The 19,428-nt window shown below is 40.2% G+C and overlaps 1 protein-coding gene and 1 long non-coding RNA gene across 2 annotated transcripts in view; one reads left to right on the forward strand and one right to left on the reverse strand.

Annotated features, from left to right (window-relative positions):
• Window positions 1-19,428, forward strand: part of LOC311040379 — a 263,298-nt gene that overhangs the window by 192,064 nt on the left and 51,806 nt on the right. The gene's annotated exons all lie outside the window — the stretch shown is intronic.
• On the reverse strand, window positions 1,511-7,770 carry LOC311041010 (homeobox protein engrailed-1a-like; the record flags this gene model as incomplete). The annotated part of the gene is made up of 2 exons (XM_084051447.1): window positions 1,511-1,899; window positions 7,128-7,770. The coding sequence occupies 2 exons, from the start codon at window positions 7,768-7,770 to the stop codon at window positions 1,511-1,513; spliced, it is 1,032 nt and encodes a 343-aa protein (XP_083907573.1).

The following is a 19,428-nucleotide window of genomic DNA, read 5'->3' on the forward strand; positions in this document are numbered from 1 at the left end:
AACGATAGATGTGTTTATATCAAAATGTCATTAATTTAAAACTTAAATCTAGCAACCATGAACACGTAACAAATTGCGTATACACTGAATAGATACAATTGGTAATGCAGATAAGTAAATACAGGAAACTAAACACATTTCAAATAGTATGGAATATTGTATTAAATAATGAAAAGGCAATAAATAAATGTGGCGCAAAGTTCTTATGTTTTTTTCCGTACTTTTTTTATTTCAGACTACATATCGCTGAACATGTTAAAATCTTTGGTTTGTTTGAGTTTTTTGTTCAGTGATGCAGTCTGGTGGGGGAGAGGGGGGGGGGGAATCAGACACCACAAAAAACCCTAATCAGAACACTTTATACTAAAAAACCATCGGGGGCGACATTATTATAATATAATATAAAGGGGGGAAAAACGATAAAAATCTCCAGCAAGTATATAGGGACCGCATCAAGAGAGATAGCTATTAAGAATCCCTTATACCTGAAATTAAAATATGTACAACTTGATAACTGTGTGTGTGGCTATATAAACTTTTGTTTTCTTTTAATACTGTTCATTCGTTTATATACGTCCATATTTAAATGTCCTTTTAAATAGCGTTCTTTTTTCCCTTCCTTTTTCAGTCCACTCAGTTTTGTATTTAGTGTTTGTTTGTTTGTTTGTTTGTTTGTTTGTCTGAAGTCTTTTCTTCATGTTTGTTTGAAGTCTTTTTGTCTCTTCTTCATAATGCTCTCCAGTAAAGGAATAGAGTCCCATGTCAGTAGCCCTCGGTGTGTAGGGGGGAGGGCGGGGTAGGTTGTTCCGTGGGGGTCAGTAGTTATTCTCAATGGAGAATAACTACTGACCCCCACGGAACAACCTACCCCGCCCTCCCCCCTATTTTGGGAAACATGTCCAAGTCTTTTAAGCCCCGCGATTCACACCAATTCATATGGGGAGAAGAAAAGAAAATAGCAGATCTACAAGCTCACAACGCGTCGCGTTCCGCGATGCATTGTGAGCTTAGATCTGCTATTTCCTGCTATTACTGGGACATCTGGGCACCTCGATGTAAAATTGGCTATTTTGTCCAAACTGTTTAAAAATAAAATATTTGAAAAATGGTCTTAATGTAACATTATCCTTCAACTTATTGTTTATGACCCAAAAATGACCATGGATAAACAGGTTTTGTAGCATTTTGTAGCAATTGTAGATATTAGACCTTAATTAGACCTTAATTGTCGAATGGTTAAGCATGCTCTAATCATGTATACTTTACTTTACTTGAGACAATTTTCAAATATTCATTTTTTTTTTTTACAATTTGGGCAAAATAGACAATTTTACATCGAGGTGCCCAGATGTCCCTAGTGCCCACTTATCCTGTTGCCCTATTTCCCCCCATAAGTCGCTCTCTTCTCCACCTCCTCCTCCAGCACCTCCGCCTCCCTCCCTCTCCTCTTGCACCGTGGTGGTCGCGTTGTGAGCTTGTACATCTACTATTTTCAGCTATTTCCCCCCCATCAGTCGCTCTCCTCTCCTCCTCCTCCACCTCCTCCACCTACTCCTCCACCCTCCATCCCCTCCTGCACGGTGGTGGTGGAGTGGTTGTACAGTCCCTGGGCCATGAGCTGCAGCGCCAGGCCGTTCTTGTAGCCCGTGGCCTTCTTGATCTTGGCCCGCTTGTTCTGGAACCAGATCTTGATCTGGGACTCGTTGAGGCCCAGCTCCGTGGCCAGGCCCTGTCTCCTCTGCTCCGTGATGTAGCGGCTGGCCGTGAACTCCGTCTTCAGCCGCTGCAGCTGCTCGGCCGTGAAGGCCGTGCGCGGCCGCTTGTCCTCGGCGCTGGATGAGTTTTTGTCGTTATTTTTCTTCTTTTTCAGTTTTCGCGTCCTCGGCCCTGGTGTGGAGACAACAATAGGTAAAGGAGACGGAACACGTAAATGTCAGCGGAGGAAGGGGGTGGTTGCAACGCAACAGATAGGCGTCGGTTATTGCCACTCTGTCATTTTCACTCCCCAATGCGTCACTATTTATATTTATTTATATGACTACAACAACTAAAAGGATTAAGGGTATGTTTTAGGCAGACTTTTTGTGAGGTATAGGTTTAGGCAACATGCGACGTCGTCATGGCGTCCCGTCATGTCAGAACTTGGCGTTTCAGGGCTACCGACAAAATGTGACGCCTTGGGAGTGAGAACGCCTTTGAGTCAATGGCACGCACGCGCGCGCGCACACACGCACACGCCCACCTGGATATTTTCCTTATTGTAGCCTCTAAACATTTTTTTTTTACCATAAAACAAACAGTTCCTTTGTGAGGAGCAGGACAATTGTCTGAATGTCTAGCCTATACTCAAATTCTACCATTATAATGGGGACGTTTCACGTTTGGCCCTCACAAGTAGCTTATAATACACACGCGCACGCACGCATGCACACACACACACACACACACACACACACACACACACACACACACACACACACACACACACACACACACACACACACACACACACACACACACACACACACACACACACACACACACACCTAACGACGGTGCCGAAAATATCAGATGTACAAGCTCTCATTGTGAGTTGTAGGCCTATACTGCAACAGTTGTAGGCCTATAATAGCTCTGCTATTTTCGGCTCGCGAAAATGAGCCATAAGGCCTCGTCTATAATTCTCAGAGCCTATAATTCAACACTGAATAGTTCCCACGGATGTCCTGTCACTTTTGTTTAGTTTAATGACCTGCTAAAGACACCGAAAATTATTAATAAGTAGGTTATCGAATGAGCAGTTGATAAATGGTTTGTTATCTATACAGAATGAATAGTCAACAAATCGGCTATAAACAAACTTGTATGAACCGCAGTGTGTTAACTTATAATAAACTGACTAACACAACAAGGCCTCTGTGAGCTCTGCTTCAATGTGACTTCACCGACACCACTTCACATTATTAACCATTTAAACCCCATATGGGTAACCGGAGTCCCCGAGGGCTCAATACTGTATTTTCGGTTATGTGTTATTGTGGGGAAAGCTTGCTGAAAATAGCAGATCACCATGATCTGCTATTAAGCTTTCCCCACAATACCGATGCTGGGGTTTAAGTGGTTAAAGAAACAACTTCTTAGAGCTGTGGTTCTTAAACTGTTTTCATGTCAAAGACCCCCAAATTAAGTATTTGGCTGCGGACCCCCATCTGTAATAAAAAATAGTTCGTGTCATGGGACCCCCATACAATATTTGGCTTGTTAAGATTGTTTTTTTTATTTTAATATATATATATATATATATATATATATATATATATATATATATATATATATATATATATATATATATATATATATATATATATATATATATATATATATTCCAAAATAATGAAAATAGCAGATCTACAAGCTCACGATGGCCAAATAGCCAGTGTATAGGGTTAAAGACGTAAAACTGATAATATTAAATAATTTCCCCCTCAAGGGTCCCCGGACCCCACTTTGAGAACCATCTCTTGTGATCTCTTAGATCACATATATCTAACTTGATCATTCCTTGCGTATTGATACTGACACACATGTATGTCTATCGTTTACAAACATTCACCAGGAAAAAAATAATATTGCCAATCACTAGCGTATTAAAGTACAGTTAAAAGAGAGAAAAAATGAAAATAAATGTGCTGTTTAGGCCTATATATAACATTATAATAACACCACTACACCATGTCTAGATTTCATATGCACTCGCGAGTAAAATGCAACATTTGTCTTGAATTAAAAGGCAAAGCTTTATGACCAGACATACAGCTATAAAGAATACAAATACACAACATAGTAATACCCCCGATATGTTGTTATTATAAAGGGAAGACGATGGGCATTTGGCCTATCCATCACCCCGCTGTTTAATCAAAACACACAGCCATATGGAAATGTAGTGTTTTGCTTACAATATTGCCTATTATATATATAGCCCAGCATGCGTGGTATAATGCAGGATAATATAATATAATACAATATTAGACTGTTTGCCACGATTTCCACTTTGTTATTTTGCTGTGGAACTATTTGAACAAAGTAATAAATGAATGAATGAATAAAAAGATAAATAAATAGGCTAAATTAATTAATTAATTCATTCATTTCAACAGAAGCTCGTAGAGGCCTGCGAGATAACTAATTTGTTACACATAATTATTAGAAAATACATAACCATTTACCCTACTATATCGTTATTATAATGTTATTATGTTATTATACCAACGTGATTGCACACTTTTCTTTTGCAACCAGGGTTAATAATTCGACATCAATATGTTTGTTGCACACGGACAAATGTGTCCGTGGCAAAGACTTGGCCTCGTCCGTGGCAAATTCTGTTTTTACACACCATTATAATGTTCTTATTTTGATCATGAGACCCAATTACTGAATGCCAGTCTCCGGATGTTCTTCAAACTATGTATGACACTGATGTACAAGCACAAGACAAGACAAGACAGGAGTCCACTAGGGCTAGTTCTCAAATGTTTTTTGAGAAGGACCCCCTTAACTCTGCGAGTGTATGGAACCAAATGGACCCGGACCATTTGCACACTCTCAGAGTTACAGACATATTATGGTCATTCAGGGCTAGAGGAATATGTGTTTCTTGTCCACTCATTTTCTATGTCCGTGGCAAAAATGCAATTTTGACAAAAAATGTCCACCACAAGCCAACATGGTGATTATTACCCCTGTTTGTAACATATGAGTGCATCATAACCCAGTCATGTTTCTTTCTACACCTCGCTATAGGTGATTTTCAACGAATGTAGGCCTAGTCGAGCACAACCTCAGGGCACAGAACGGTCTCTGGATCATCATGATTCAAGACTGGCTCGTTGAGCTCATGAGACGCAAGTGGTCGTTTGTTTCAGTTCTTCGAGATGATAGCCATATTGGTGGGAAAAGTACTCAAATGTTTTACTTAAGTAAAACGTATCAATACTGCAGTGTAGAAAGACTTGAGTAAAAGTCTAAATTTACTTGAGTAAAAGTACAAAAGTATTGGAATTAAAATGTGTTTAAAGTACCGAAAGTAGAAAGTACTCGTTATGCAGAATGTCCCGTTTCACAAGTTTTAAAAAATCTTTTGAAAATAGCAGATCTACAAGCTCACATTGCGTCGCATTGCGACCCATTGTGAGCTTGTAAATCGGCCATTTTCAAATCCGAAATGTATATAGGGCTGAAGTGGGTAATGTATGCTTTGTAATAATAATCAAAATCTACAAAGTAACTAGTAGGCCTAACTAAAGTTTTCAAATAATTGTATAGGCAAATATTGTACTTTTTAGTAGCCTACAATATTTGCCTCTGAGATGTAGAAGTGAGAGTAGAAGTAAAGGTACTGAAAATTGGACATACATACTCCAGTAAAGTAAAACATACCTCAAAATGGTACTTAAGTACAGTACTTGAGTAAATATACTTAGTTACTTTCCACCACTGCTGATAGCTCAATCCATCAGTCAATCAACGTTTATCGATCAGTGGAGCTTTTCTGAAACTATGAGGGGAAATGCGGGTCAAGTTCACGGCTGTCAACTGAAACTCCTCTTCTCTTTTTTTAAATTTCAAATGGCATAGTCGTTCAAAACTATTTACAATTAACATAATAACATAATGTTGACTTCAAAAGATTGCTGCCATATTGTGTTGTTGTAGCCTAATATCCGAAGCTGAATTTTAATTTGACATAATTGTGCTGAGAAATAAGAAAAGCCCTAGTTTAGCTTTAATATGTAGCCAAGTTTTTAGCCTTTGATATCAGTAATCCCCTCCCTCGTCAGTCTTTCAAACTAATTCAGTTAAATCAAAGATATTATAATCAAAGAGGGACTTTGTTGTCTTAAAAAAGGCCTTTATTTAAAATGAAAGAAGACACTCTGCCTAAACTAACATTCAATGCAAAAGACCATTAGAGCACTATATTAACTATTAACTATAATCTGTGCAAAATATCACAATATATAGGTCCTAAAATAAATAAATGCACTGCCTTTAGCCCGTGTGTGTGTGTGTGTGTGTGTGTGTGTGTGTGTGTGTGTGTGTGTGTGTGTGTGTGTGTGTGTGTGTGTGTGTGTGTGTGTGTGTGTGTGTGTGTGTGTGTGTGTGTGTGTGTGTGTGTGTGTGTGTGTGAGAGAGAGAGAGAGAGAATGTAAATAAATGGAACCTAAATAGGCTACACAAATTATTATTTTTACCCCCCAACTTCTACATAACGAATATTCAATACCAGTGGAGTATACAAATGGACAGGGTCCATTTGTGTACTCTCAGAGTTATGGGGGTACTTAAAATGTTTTTTATTTATTTTTTTAAGGTTTGAGACCCACTGTTCTAATCAGCATATCATTTTGTGGCTATAAATAGAGCTCAGTGAGTTCAACAATAATCCCTCATAAGTATAGTAGTTATGCAGCAGTAAACGTTCCAAGCCGCCCATGTTAATGTGTGGTCCCTGTGTGGAACTATAGGGTCTATATGGCTACTTTGTTGTATGACAAATAGCAAATAGCAAAATAACTGTCTACAAGCTATCTATCTATCAGTGACTGATAATCTACAATATTGGTTCTCAAAGTGGGGTCCGGGGACCCCCTGGGGTCCTTGGGGGGGTTCCAGTATAGGTCCCCATCAAAAGTATATTAACATATAGCATTACAATCATCTTAACCACTTTATCTATTTATACGGTGGCTATTCAAAAACAGCAGATATAAAAGCTTACAGCGCGTCACGAAAATATTTTAAAAATATCGAAAATGTTGAGTAAATTATAATTTTTAACCCCAAATCTGCTCTTCTGGGGGTCCCTGGCACGAAATATTTTCAGATTGGGGTCCGTGGCCAAATAGCTACATATGGGTCCGCGGCACGAAAAAGTTTGAGAACCACTGGTATACAAGATATCTATCTAGCCTCTCAGCCGACAACGCCTTGGAGTGAAACGAGCAGTAGGCCTACTGTAGATCAGCTATTTTAATTTTACGCACATTTTATGCTCCTTTAAAGAATTGGGAAAAATATAAAGTGTGGCCCCCCGGGTGTGGAACTATATGTTAGTGCCTTACCAGATGAGGGTCTGTCCGAGTAGCGCGTACAGTAAACCCACGCGGGCCACAGCATATTGGGCTGGCTCTCCTTCGCCGCCGGGGGCGAGGAGGATCCTCCATTATTATTGACCATAATCGACGACTGATCGGCGTATCTGCTAGTCCCATTGCTGCCCGACACAGTCTCTGATCCCTGCTTGGCCGAGCTCTGGTGCTTGGAGGACGGCGATGAAGACGTCGACGACGACGAAGAGGACGAGGACGACGAGGAGGACGAGTTGGTGCTGTCGCTGCTGCAGTTGGAGTCCATCAGACAGAGGCTCATGCTGCCGTGGGACGGCCTCGATGACAGGATCAGCGGGTTGACGTTCTCTCTCCCCGTCGTCGTCGTCGTCGTCGTCTCGCCGCGTCCCTGATGATGGCCGCGGACCCCCTCCTTCCTGCAGCCGAAGTCCGGCCGCAGGATGTTGTCGATGAAGAAGTTGGTGGTCCTGGTGTTGTTGTGGCTGGGGGCTCCTGCTCCATGGCCATTATGGTGGTGGTGGGGCAGGATCATCGGCGGGGACGGCAGGTCCATAGTGCTGTTCTCCTCCTCGGCGCTGCTGCTGCTGGAGTCACGGCTGTTCTGGTGGTGGTGGTCCTTCTGCTCCACTTCTTCCATAACTGGGACGACAACCGACCGACCCACCAATTTTTCGGCAGCAGGAGATATACGCGATCTCCTCCGCCGAAAGGACTCCTCCACTTGTTGATCGGATCGAATCCCCCCAAACCCGCACCTCCGTCCCGTTATCCAAATCAGATTGACAGCATGTAGAAAAAAATAGCCTCTTCGCTGGGACTAAAACAAAAGGTGCGAACAGGTCCTTTTACACCAGGTGTCTGACTGCACTCGTGCTGTTTTGCATTTCTGTCTAATCAAATATTAAATTGATCAAACAATCAAACGGGTACCTGCTGCTTTTAGTTCGCTATAATGTGATCATCTACACAGCGACGACATGATGTTTTGTCTTCCAGAAGAAGCCATCCATTTCGGCCGTCACTGTAGCCCTGCCTTCAACGAGCGTCTCCACATTTTACGCACAACCACGGTCTCCACGACGCACGACGCGGGCGCGCTGCTGCTGCTGCTGTTAGTCAATGTGTGTGTGCGCGATGCTCCCTAAACTCTCCTAAAAGCCGTTGTCATCCTGATCCTCTCACTGGGCTGTTTTCTTTTTCTCTCTCTCTCCCCTTTACAACTCGACCGGAAGCACGTGTGCGCGTACACACGTGCAGGCGGCCAATCAGGAGTGGAGATCGCCCCTGTCACGGGTGACGACGTCCAATCGCGGCTCATGATTCTCGGTGCACGGCACGGTGGATGATGCGCGCTGATCACCACCCCCAACCCAACCTCCCCAAAACCCAAAACCCAAACTCATACGTGCACGCCTGCAGTCACAGGCAGGCACATTCGAAAAAAGGGAAACTAAAATAAACAGTGACACACACAGGCAGTGATGTGTGTAGTAATGTATTAAACATCAAATAAAAAGAACCTAACCCAAATAAAACAAAATAAAAATAAAATAAAAATAATAAAAACATCAAATATTACATCTTATAATTCAGGAGTAGCTAATATTTACATTTTCGCCATGGATTACATTTTTCTTTTCATGTTGACAGGTGGAAATTGAGGCCACTTTTTGGTCCATTTAGCCTGTCCCTCTCCTAGATACAGTAATCTGGCGCTTTCCCCCTGTGTCTACACATAAATCTCTTCGCTGAAATAGCCGATCTACAAGCTCATGCACAACTTGTGACCTGTGAGCTTGTAGATCTGCTATTTCTTGTTGGGCTAATGTCCCCCATACCCAGACAACTGTCTCACAAAAAGGCACATTTTGACTTTGACGTCAAGATGTGCATTGAAGGGTCAAAATATGACTTTTGGGGAATATATTATTTACGATTCTGTGCCCCATAATATGGATCCTGGGGTTGAAGTGGTTAAACATAATTCAGACATCTGTCAAAGCCTTGACTCATCATAGTATTAAAATACCCCGCGGCCTCTATGCTCTGCGCGCCCGTTATTTGTCAACAGGATATCAAGGAACATGGTGGGAACTTGAGATGGGTCGGTCCAAGGGTGTGGAATAATAAAAAGGCACAGGGGACATATGTGCCTTTTACATGCACGGGGGCGTCATTTTTAAGGTAGGAAATAAAGAAATGAAGGCTATCACTGAGCAACAGCAATTATGATTATAATGGCTCTTACCATTTAGGAATTTAGCAGACGCTCTTAATCCAGAGCGATTTACAGTAAGCAATACAACACAAGGTAATACATTAAATGCATAGAAATAGTCATCTTGGATCATATAGGTATACCAAGAACCTATCACCAGTCTAACAGTATAATATCCAAAAAATCAATAATCTGTACCCACTATAGGTCTACAATGACCCTTGCTACTGTATCTTGCAAAACTGCATAATATTCCTATAGAAAAAGGAAAACTTTCTCCACAACGTCCCTTTGCTTCAGTTTGTACACATCTGCACTGCAAACAAGTCTCTTAGGCCTTCGTACGTAATCACAGTTTAATACCGAGTTGGGATCAGTATACTGTGTGTCCTTCTAGACCAGTGGTTCTCAACCTTTTTAGGCAGTGACCCCCCCAAAATAATCATATTCGAACTGGGGACCCCCCACCCAGATAATCACTTGGAATAGGATGAGGCATTACATTTTCGGTTCCACAGATAAATATTCTCACATTTGTCGTGAGCTTGTAGATCTCAAAATGTTTGCCTCTTTCTTTTATTATTTGACGATTTGGCCAATGTTTGACCAGTTTTTATAGTATAGTTAGTTGATTACTTAATACTTTTGATGCAGTAATGGTCTTTTTCTTTCCTTTCTTTTTGAGGTATAAAAAGGTCTTAAAAGTCCTTAAATTGTCACTTCACTGTCATCTGGGGACCCCCCTAAAGGTCCCGACCTACAGGTTGAGAACCACTGTTATATGAGAAGAGAAAGTAAAAATCGGACGCTTTATATTAAAGAAAGAAAGAATATTTACTGACACGCCAGTCGGCACAAGACAGCGAGATTATGGACTATTTGAGGATATAATTACATGTGTTTGGGGGACATATTAATTTCCCATGTAGGCCTAATTGTAATTAGCCGTTACGCGTGTTATTAATTAATTAATAACAGATATCATTGAAAGATAAGTAGATAATAACATGCTTTGTCTATTTTAATTCCCTTTTCTTTTGTTTAACCCCATGGAAAATGAGAACGCAATTGACCTTATACTATACTCTAATTGGCCATTTAAAAAAAAGAACAATATTAATAATAAAACCTCGGGTTGAAAAAAAAAACTATACAGACGTGTTGATATTTAACATACACTCGCATTGAAATCTTTATCCTTAGAGAGAGAGAGAGAGAGAGAGAGAGAGAGAGAGAGAGAGAGAGAGAGAGAGAGAGAGAGAGAGAGAGAGAGAGAGAGAGAGAGAGAGAGAGAGAGGGGGAGAGGGAAGCCGTGTAGTATAGCTACTTAATTAAATTCCAATTAGGACAGCATCAATATGCTATTTAGGCCAAGTCTTCCATTGTGGCGCGCACTGATCACACGCACGGTGCTTTTCACGCGGTAAATGAGCACTCAGTTCTGTTTCTTATCTCGCACGGTGCAAAGAGACGCCTTTGAGAGAGAGAGAGAGAGAGAGAGAGAGAGAGAGAGAGAGAGAGAGAGAGAGAGAGAGAGAGAGAGAGAGAGAGAGAGAGAGAGGCCTGCAAAAGATAATTTATAGCTTTTAATTACCCTTCATTCCGCCCGATCAGCCCGGTGTTCATCACGGTGTGTGTGTGTGTGTGTGTGTGTGTGTGTGTGTGTGTGTGTGTGTGTGTGTGTGTGTGTGTGTGTGTGTGTGTGTGTGTGTGTGTGTGTGTGTGTGTGTGTGTGTGTGTGTGTGTGTGTGTGTGTGTGTGTGTGTGTGTGTGTGTGTACACACAGGCCGAGTCATAGAGCGGTGTCAGTGAGCTGGCAGGCCGCTTAATCACTGGCGAGGCAGGGGCAGTGGTGGAAAAAGTACTCCGATGTTTTTACTTAAGTAAAACTAAGTATCAATACTCCGTTGCAAGTAAACTAAAGGTTCCGGTAATCAAAATGTCCTACTTGAGTAAAAGTACAAAAGTTTTGGTATCAATACATACTTGAAGTACCAAATGTAGTAGGCCTACTCATGGTTCAGAATGTCCCATTTCACAAGTTCAAAATGTATAAACGAATATTTTGAAAAAGCTCACAAAGCTCACAATGCGTCGTGATGCAATGTATTGTGATTTTGTAGATCGGCTATTTTCAAATGGCCTATATGTATAGGGCTGAAGTGGTTAATGTATGTTTTGTAATAATAATCAAAATCAACAAAGTATGCCTAACTCTAATAACTGTAGTGGAGTAAGTAAAGTAAAAATACCCCATAATTGCACTTAAGTACAGTATTTCAGTAAATATACTTCTGCACCACTGCACACAATCAAGTATAAATCAAGCGTTTTACACGAGAGCCACGTTAATTTCCAAGGTGCTGATAAAGCTTGTTGAATAATAGCGAGGGGCCTTCTGTTCGGAGACACCATTTAAATGGCTTTATTGACGGGCTTTAACGTCGGTGATTCATTTTACCTTTCATAGTATTGGGACCCGGATTTGTTGCCGTAATAGGATGATAAATGATGCACTGACGGACCGCAGAGTCGCAGACCCCTCTTTTATTGAGTAGCCTATATTATAGAGTGTGTGTGTGTGTGTGTGTGTGTGTGTGTGTGTGTGTGTGTGTGTGTGTGCGTGCGTGCGTGCGTGCGTGCGTGCGTGCGTGCGTGCGTGTGCGCGCGCGCGAGAGAGAGACACACACACACACACACACACACACACACACACACACACACACACACACACACACACACACACACACACACACACACACACACACACACACACGCACACACACAAGTTATCATGTATAAAATCCTTTGAAAATAGCAGATCTACAAGCGCACAACGCATGCAAAGCAATACATTGTGAGCTTGTAGATTGGCTATTTTCAAATAGCCAAAGTATAAATAGGTCTGAAGTGGTTAATGTATGTTTTTTTAAAAATACAAATTGAAATCTATTAAGTAACTTTTCAGATAATTGTAGTGGAGTAAAAGTATAATATTTTCCTCTGAGTTGTAGTTGAGGTAGAAGCATTGAAAATAGGAAATACTCCAGTGAAGTAAAAATACCTAAAAATTGTACTTAATGCAGTACTTGAGTACATGTACTTACTTTCCAGTTTCCACCACTGTATATACATATATATATATATATATATATATATATATATATATATATATATATATATATATATATATATATATATATATATATATATATATATATATATATATATATATATATATAAACTGTACATCTCTATCGGCCAAATCTGTTGGCCGTGGATCATGGCCTAATTACAGGCCAGGGATAGCCTGCGTTGAAAGCAGGCAGCAGTGTAAACATGAAGTTGTTGGGCTGTGCATTAACTCTCTGGGAATGTGTTTCTGGGGAGACGAAAATTAGAAACTTTCTCCAGAATGGCAAAGCCAGTTCCTCTTTTTTTGCTGGACCCCGCGTTGAGAACCAGTGCATACTGACACGTAAACCTGCAAGAGAGACCTATTCCAGATAACGTTCACTCCAGGGACATAACTGAAAAGGGAATAGTGGCAGACACTGGAGGAAAAAGTACTCGTATTTTTTACCTATAAGTAAAAGTATCAATACTGCAATGCAGAAATACTTGAGAAAAAGTACAAAAGTATTGGCATCAAAATGTAGACAGTACCAAAAGTGGAAAGTAGTAGTACTCATTATGCAGAATGTCCCGAAAATAGCAGATCTACAAGCTCACAATGGCATGCATTGTGAGCTTGTAGATCGGCTATTTTCAAATGGCCAAAATGTAGAATATAGGGCTGAAGTGGGTATGTATGTTTTGTAATAATACAACATCTACAAAGTAACTAGTAACTCAAGTTTTCAAATAATTGTAGTGGAGTAAAAGTACAATATTTGCCTCTGAGATGTAGTGGAGTAAAAGTACTGAAAATTGGAAATACTCCAGTAAAGAAAAAATAAACTATCAAAATTGTACTTAAGTACAGTAGGCCTACTTGAGTAAATGTACTCAATTACTTTACACCACTGGTGAGTGGTGACGAAATTGGACCTTTCCGTCTATATTCAATAACATGGGTGGTAGTGGGCACACACACGCACGCGGTCACACACACACACACACACACACACACACACACACACACACACACACACACACACACACACACACACACACACACACACACACACACACACTCTTTTCGTGTGAGTTATATAGGCCTTAGATACTGAGTGCACCATATCACAATATTATAGCATCGTTGGAGAGCGTCGAAAAATCGCAAAACTTTGAAGGAATTTATACAAGTATTTTGTCAAAACGAAATGAAGGTAAAACATTTTAAGGCAAAGGAAGAATGAGCTTCCACGACTTCCAGAAACCTTTCAATTTGATCGAACAGGCTGCCAAAGGGTTAGTCCTGAGTCTTATATAGAGAGAAAATAGGTCTCAAAACATGACATAAAATGTTACATTTCTGCATGCATGTGTGGTATTATAATCTCATAAGTTACATTTAATAAAGGATCTACAGTAGGCTATATGACCAGACCTATTGACATTTCGGTGGTGGAGTCTGTGGAGGGCAGTAGGCCTAGTCGGTTGCATTTAGCCTAAATGCAACCGACTGCATTTAGCCTAAATGCAACCGACTGCATTTAGCCTAAATTTAGCCTAAATGCAACCTAACGTAGACCTAGTTATTCAATCATTGGGTCTACTATTTCCAGAATTTAAGATAACGTTGCTTCATGTGTAAAACCAGGTTCCCTCGGTGTTGGACAACCATTAATAGACCCTGAGCTGAGCGTCTCCATCGATAAAAGACAAATGAACCGTCTCTCCAGCGTCCTGTTCTTATCGGGACAGCGCTATTGGACTGTGCTGACACCCAGTGGCGGAAGATGGGATTGCCTACTATTGCAGTGGTTCTCAAACTTTTTCATGTCAAGGACCCCAAAAATGATATGTATTTCTGGCCACGGACCCCCATCTAAAAAAATGTGTTCCAGGGACCCCCAGAAGCAAAGATTTGAGTCACAAATGTTCGCGTTCATTTTTTTAATATATTATTCAAAGGTTTGCACAAATGTTCCACGATTTTTCTAAAATAGCAGATCTACAAGCTCATAGCGTGGCACTCGGTGCCACGCTATGAGCTTGTATTTCTGCTATTTTTGAATAGCCAAAGTATAAAAGGTTAACGTGGTTAAAATTATTGTGATGCTGAATGTTAACACATTTTGATGGGGACCCCCTGGAACCCCGCAAGCTACCCCTGGGGGTCCCCGGACCCCACTTTGAGAACCAATGTACGGATGTGGTCAAATAAACAATAATTTGGCATCTCAACAGCTGTTGCATGGAAACCAGGTTTAATTTCCAGCAATACTGCTACTCCATCATCTCTACATTATAGTATTGTTATTAAAATATCAGCTTATGCCACTTACTACTGAATTGTAATACTTCAAATGTGTTAAAGAAACTTAGATTACCTTTACATACAATCTAGAGACATTCAATCTATATTCAAAAAGACTATCATTATAATTTTGGTGACCATTTCAAAGGCCAGCCTAACTGTAATGAAAGAATATGGATCTAGGGTGACATCGTGTGGCTTGTGTTTGTAATTGGCTGAACACTACACAGTCGCCTATTATTCATTGTGTCATTCATTGTGATTATAATCATTCTAATAATGGCGAACTAGTAGGCTAATATTCACTCATATTCTATTACTGTTAGAAAGGGCACATCTGACATATCCTTATCTGATCATTGTTTATTCATTAGATCCTAATTATGAGTGTTTTATTAGTTCACTGATCACAGGTGCTCCTCGTTTTCTTTAAGCTTAGTGTACCAGCTGCAACTGATTGAGAGTTTGGTTCAGTTTGTGTTGTTGTTTTGCCAGATTAATGTGACGTCTTATGATCGTTAGTCCTTTTCACTATATTTGTAGTGAGTCATATACAGTGGTGTAAAGTAACTAAGTACATTTACTCAAGTAGTGTACTTAAGTACAACTTTGAGGTATTTTTACTTACTGGAGTATTTCCAATTTTCAGTACTTTTACTTCTACTCCACTGCATCTCAGAGGCAAATATTATACTTTTATTCCATTACACTTATTTGAAAACTTTAGTTACTAGTTACTTTGTAGATTTTGATCATTACAAAACATACAGTAGCCACTTCAGCCCATATAAACGTTTCGGCCATTTGAAAATAGCCGATCTACAAGCTCACAATGCCTCACCATGCGAGGCATTGTGAGCTTGTATCTGCTATTTTCAAAAGATTGTTATACATTTGAAAACTTGAAATGGGACATTTTGCATAATGAGGTTACTTTCTACTTCTGGTACTTTAATTACATTTTGATACCAATACTTTTGTACTTTTATTCAAGTACATTTTGAATTCTGGACTTTTACTTGTAATAGAGTATTTCTATATTGCAGAATATACTTTTACTTGAGTAAAAAATTTGAGTACTTTTTCCACCACTGGTTTTATACATATTTAGTAAGACATGCTGTATATGACATGTAGGCCTATGTTTTTATTTTTCAGACCACAGAGCTAAATAAATCTTCACAACTGGGAAAGTCTGGTTCCTTCTGTGTCCTCCGGCTCTAACTGGTCCAGGACACACATCCATACCTTGTGCCACTCTAGTAAGACATTCATCTAACGTGAGTGATGATGATGCTCATTCAAACCATGATGTAACTCAGTGGTTCTCAACTTGTGGGTTGGGACCCCCATGGGGGTCCCCACATGATTTTTTTGGGGGGTCCCCAGATGACAGTGAAGTGACAATTTAAGGACTTTTAAGACATTTTCTTAAAAGTTATTTTTCCTATTTTCACAATATATCTGTGGAACCGATTCAAACAGAATGTTGTGCCTCAACTCCTACATTCCAAGTACTTATCAGGGTGGGGGGTCTCCAGTTCAATTTTGATTATTATGGGGGCTCACAGCCTGAAAAGGTTGAGAACCACTGATAACTGATCCCATCTAATCTGAAGTAACCGGTCCTAATTCAGCTAAAATATTCCACTTGTCCACTAGGTGTCAGAGTGAAGCTAGTTAAATTCAGATGGTCATTACTGTCTGTACGTCATTCTAGGGATTTGCCCCCCAAATAAACACACATTTTAAAGACGGCCTCTGTAAATTTGTGCATAGCCTATAATAATCCTATTTGAGAAAAAAGAGAGAACGTAAGAAAGACAGAAAGAAAGAAAGGTAAAATACCTGGGGTGAAATAGAAAGAAATATAAAATACCTGTATATGGGGTGAAACAGAAACATAAAATACCTGTATATGGGGTGAAATAGAAATATAAAATACCTGAATATGGGTTGAAATAGCCTAATGTGCTACATGTTTTGCAAAGGAAGTGAATACATCAAATCCACATCCAGTAGAGTAGACCTACCTACTACCACGTCAGAATCACCAGGATCAAGCCAAAAGAGAAAGTATGATAACAAACTCATGAAAGAAATAGTAGACTTAGCCAAGTTGTCTCAGACAGTCTGCGTTTCCCAATGTAGGACATTTCTGTCTGAAATGTGGGACCCTGTGAAGTTTATGTGAAAAGACCTCAATCACCTTAATATAGTGATTCTCAACATTTTAAATATCATGAAATCAATGAAAATTATATCTTCCGTTAAAAAAACGAAACAAATGTGTTTACATGTCTTAAACAATGCGTTGTTTCTCTCTGAAGAGACCTTGAACAATCAAAGAGCTCCTGTTCTCTTGTTTATCTCTGTTCAAAAAGAAGTATGGCAGTCTGTCTCCAGATAAAATGTTCCTTTTTAACTTTTTAATGAACTAAAGCTCCTCACATTCAAGGTTATGATTACTCGTATTTCAAAAAGATCGGCCCCTGGCCAATCTTACAAGCCGACCCCTGCCATACATAACACAGAATTCAAGTCATGAATTGATGGTGATGGATAATTTATAATCAATAGTTTATTAGATTATAATTATTGTATGATTATTGTATTGTATCACTTTGGATAATTGCATAAAGTATGATGTATTTGCTCAGAAGGGACCGTTCTGTGACTGCTAAGATAAGATGTCCTTGCTCTCTGGCCTACTCTTTCTTACCCATGAAAGTCGTGGCTACAGTTTATCTATGATGCCTTAGAACAGGTTACCTTGCCACCAAAATGAGCCTTTGCCCCTGTTAATGTTGATATTATATTGTGGGGTGGGCTTAATAAGAGATAAACTGTCTGTTATAATGCTGAACATTTTGTATTACCAGTAGAGAATATTTTTGATGCCTGTTTCACCTTGTCTCTCCTGTGCAAATAATAAGTAAACCTGATTATTATTTGAGACTGACTCCGTGTTACTTCTTTTTACGGTAATCCTTATTGAAAGCGTAGCCTACAAACCTGGTTTTCCTAAGTTATCAGATGGGTTTAGGACTGTCCCAGGTTCTGGACAACAAGCCTCACCATCCTCAATGATCTGTCATCATTGTTCTACTGCATAACTTATAGGCTATACTACATCACACGTATCACTTGCTGACAGAACTGATCTTCAAGCTAACGTGTCGTATTGTAACGTGTTGTTAGCTTGAAGATCAGTTCTTGTCAGCAAGAGACACTGTCTTGTGATGGACTAGCCCACTGTTTCTCAAAGTGGGGTCCAGGGACCCTCAGGGGTCCTTGAGGGGGTTCCAAATGCCATGGACCCTTACAGATCTGTAATGCTCTATGGGCTGATATATCTGGATCAAAACTGTAACACACATCTCTGTGGATGAGGGCATCTTTCTTATTCATCGTTTGTTGTCTCTGTTATGTGTACTGATTGCTACTTTTTAGGTTCCAATCATTTTGGGTCCCTGTTGACTTGAAATGAACTGGCATTCTGCCACCTGCAGACATTATACTCTACAGCACAGTTTAGGGCACATCTTGGGTTTTAGAAATCACACACAGTATCCTGCATGTGATTAACTGATGTACTTTCTACACCTTGTGCTTAATGAAGCAGCTGGCATTGAGGCAAATCAGCTGTTGATGGAATCCTTGTAACAACAAAGAATTATGGAATTATGTATCTACAATCCTTCATTTTCCCATGAGCCCTCTCAAGCATTGATATGCCAGCTAGGTAGCCAACTGAGATTTTGCATTCTGAATAGAGATTATTATTCAGCAAGAACTCTCTCTCTCTCTCTCTCTCTCTCTCTCTCTCTCTCTCTCTCTCTCTCTCTCTCTCTCTCTCTCCCCCACCCCCCTAACCCCCCCCCCCCCCCCCAACCCCCTCTCTCTCTCTTGTGCTTGGTTCAGACTTCTCTGTAAGACAAAATAAGTGAACTTTTAGCTGAAAAACGCAACGGGAATGTGTGAGCGACGCAGTTCTACGACAAAGTATAAATGACTCCATTTTTGAATGACGCCATTACTCTTATACCCTCTGCCTGCCTACCTCTCTCTCTCTCTCTCTCTCTCTCTCTCTCTCTCTCTCTCTGTCTCTCTCTCTCTCTCTCTCTCTCTCTCTCTCTCTCTCTCTCTCTCTCTCTCTCTGCTCCAGGGTCTTTCCAGTAATAATGGATGAAGGGTTCTTCTGCCTCATCCATAAATCAACGAGGATCTGAGGTCAGGGAGGGGTGATCTCTGACACACACACACACACACACACACACACACACACACACACACACACACACACACACACACACACACACACACACACACACACACACACACACACACACACACACACACACACACACACACACACGCCCCTATCATTGAATAATGGAAGAGTTATTAATGCAGATAAATAATTGATCTCTCTTTTTGAATGTGTTCAGAGGCCTAATGAGAGGTAGGCGAGTGATGACTCTTAATCCTCATTAACTCCTGCTGAGAAGTGCAGGTGTGGAGGTCTGCTGAACGCCAGGGTTCACCACCACCACCTAGCACCAAGGTAATTATAGTTTTTTTTCATTTTTTATTCTGTATGATTTTCTTTTTTCAATTTCAGTTTAGTTTTGATTAGTTTTTAAAGTGGG

This window comes from Gymnoscopelus microlampas, assembly GCF_963454915.1.
Source record: "Gymnoscopelus microlampas genome assembly, chromosome: 24".
Lineage (NCBI taxonomy): Eukaryota > Metazoa > Chordata > Actinopteri > Myctophiformes > Myctophidae > Gymnoscopelus > Gymnoscopelus microlampas.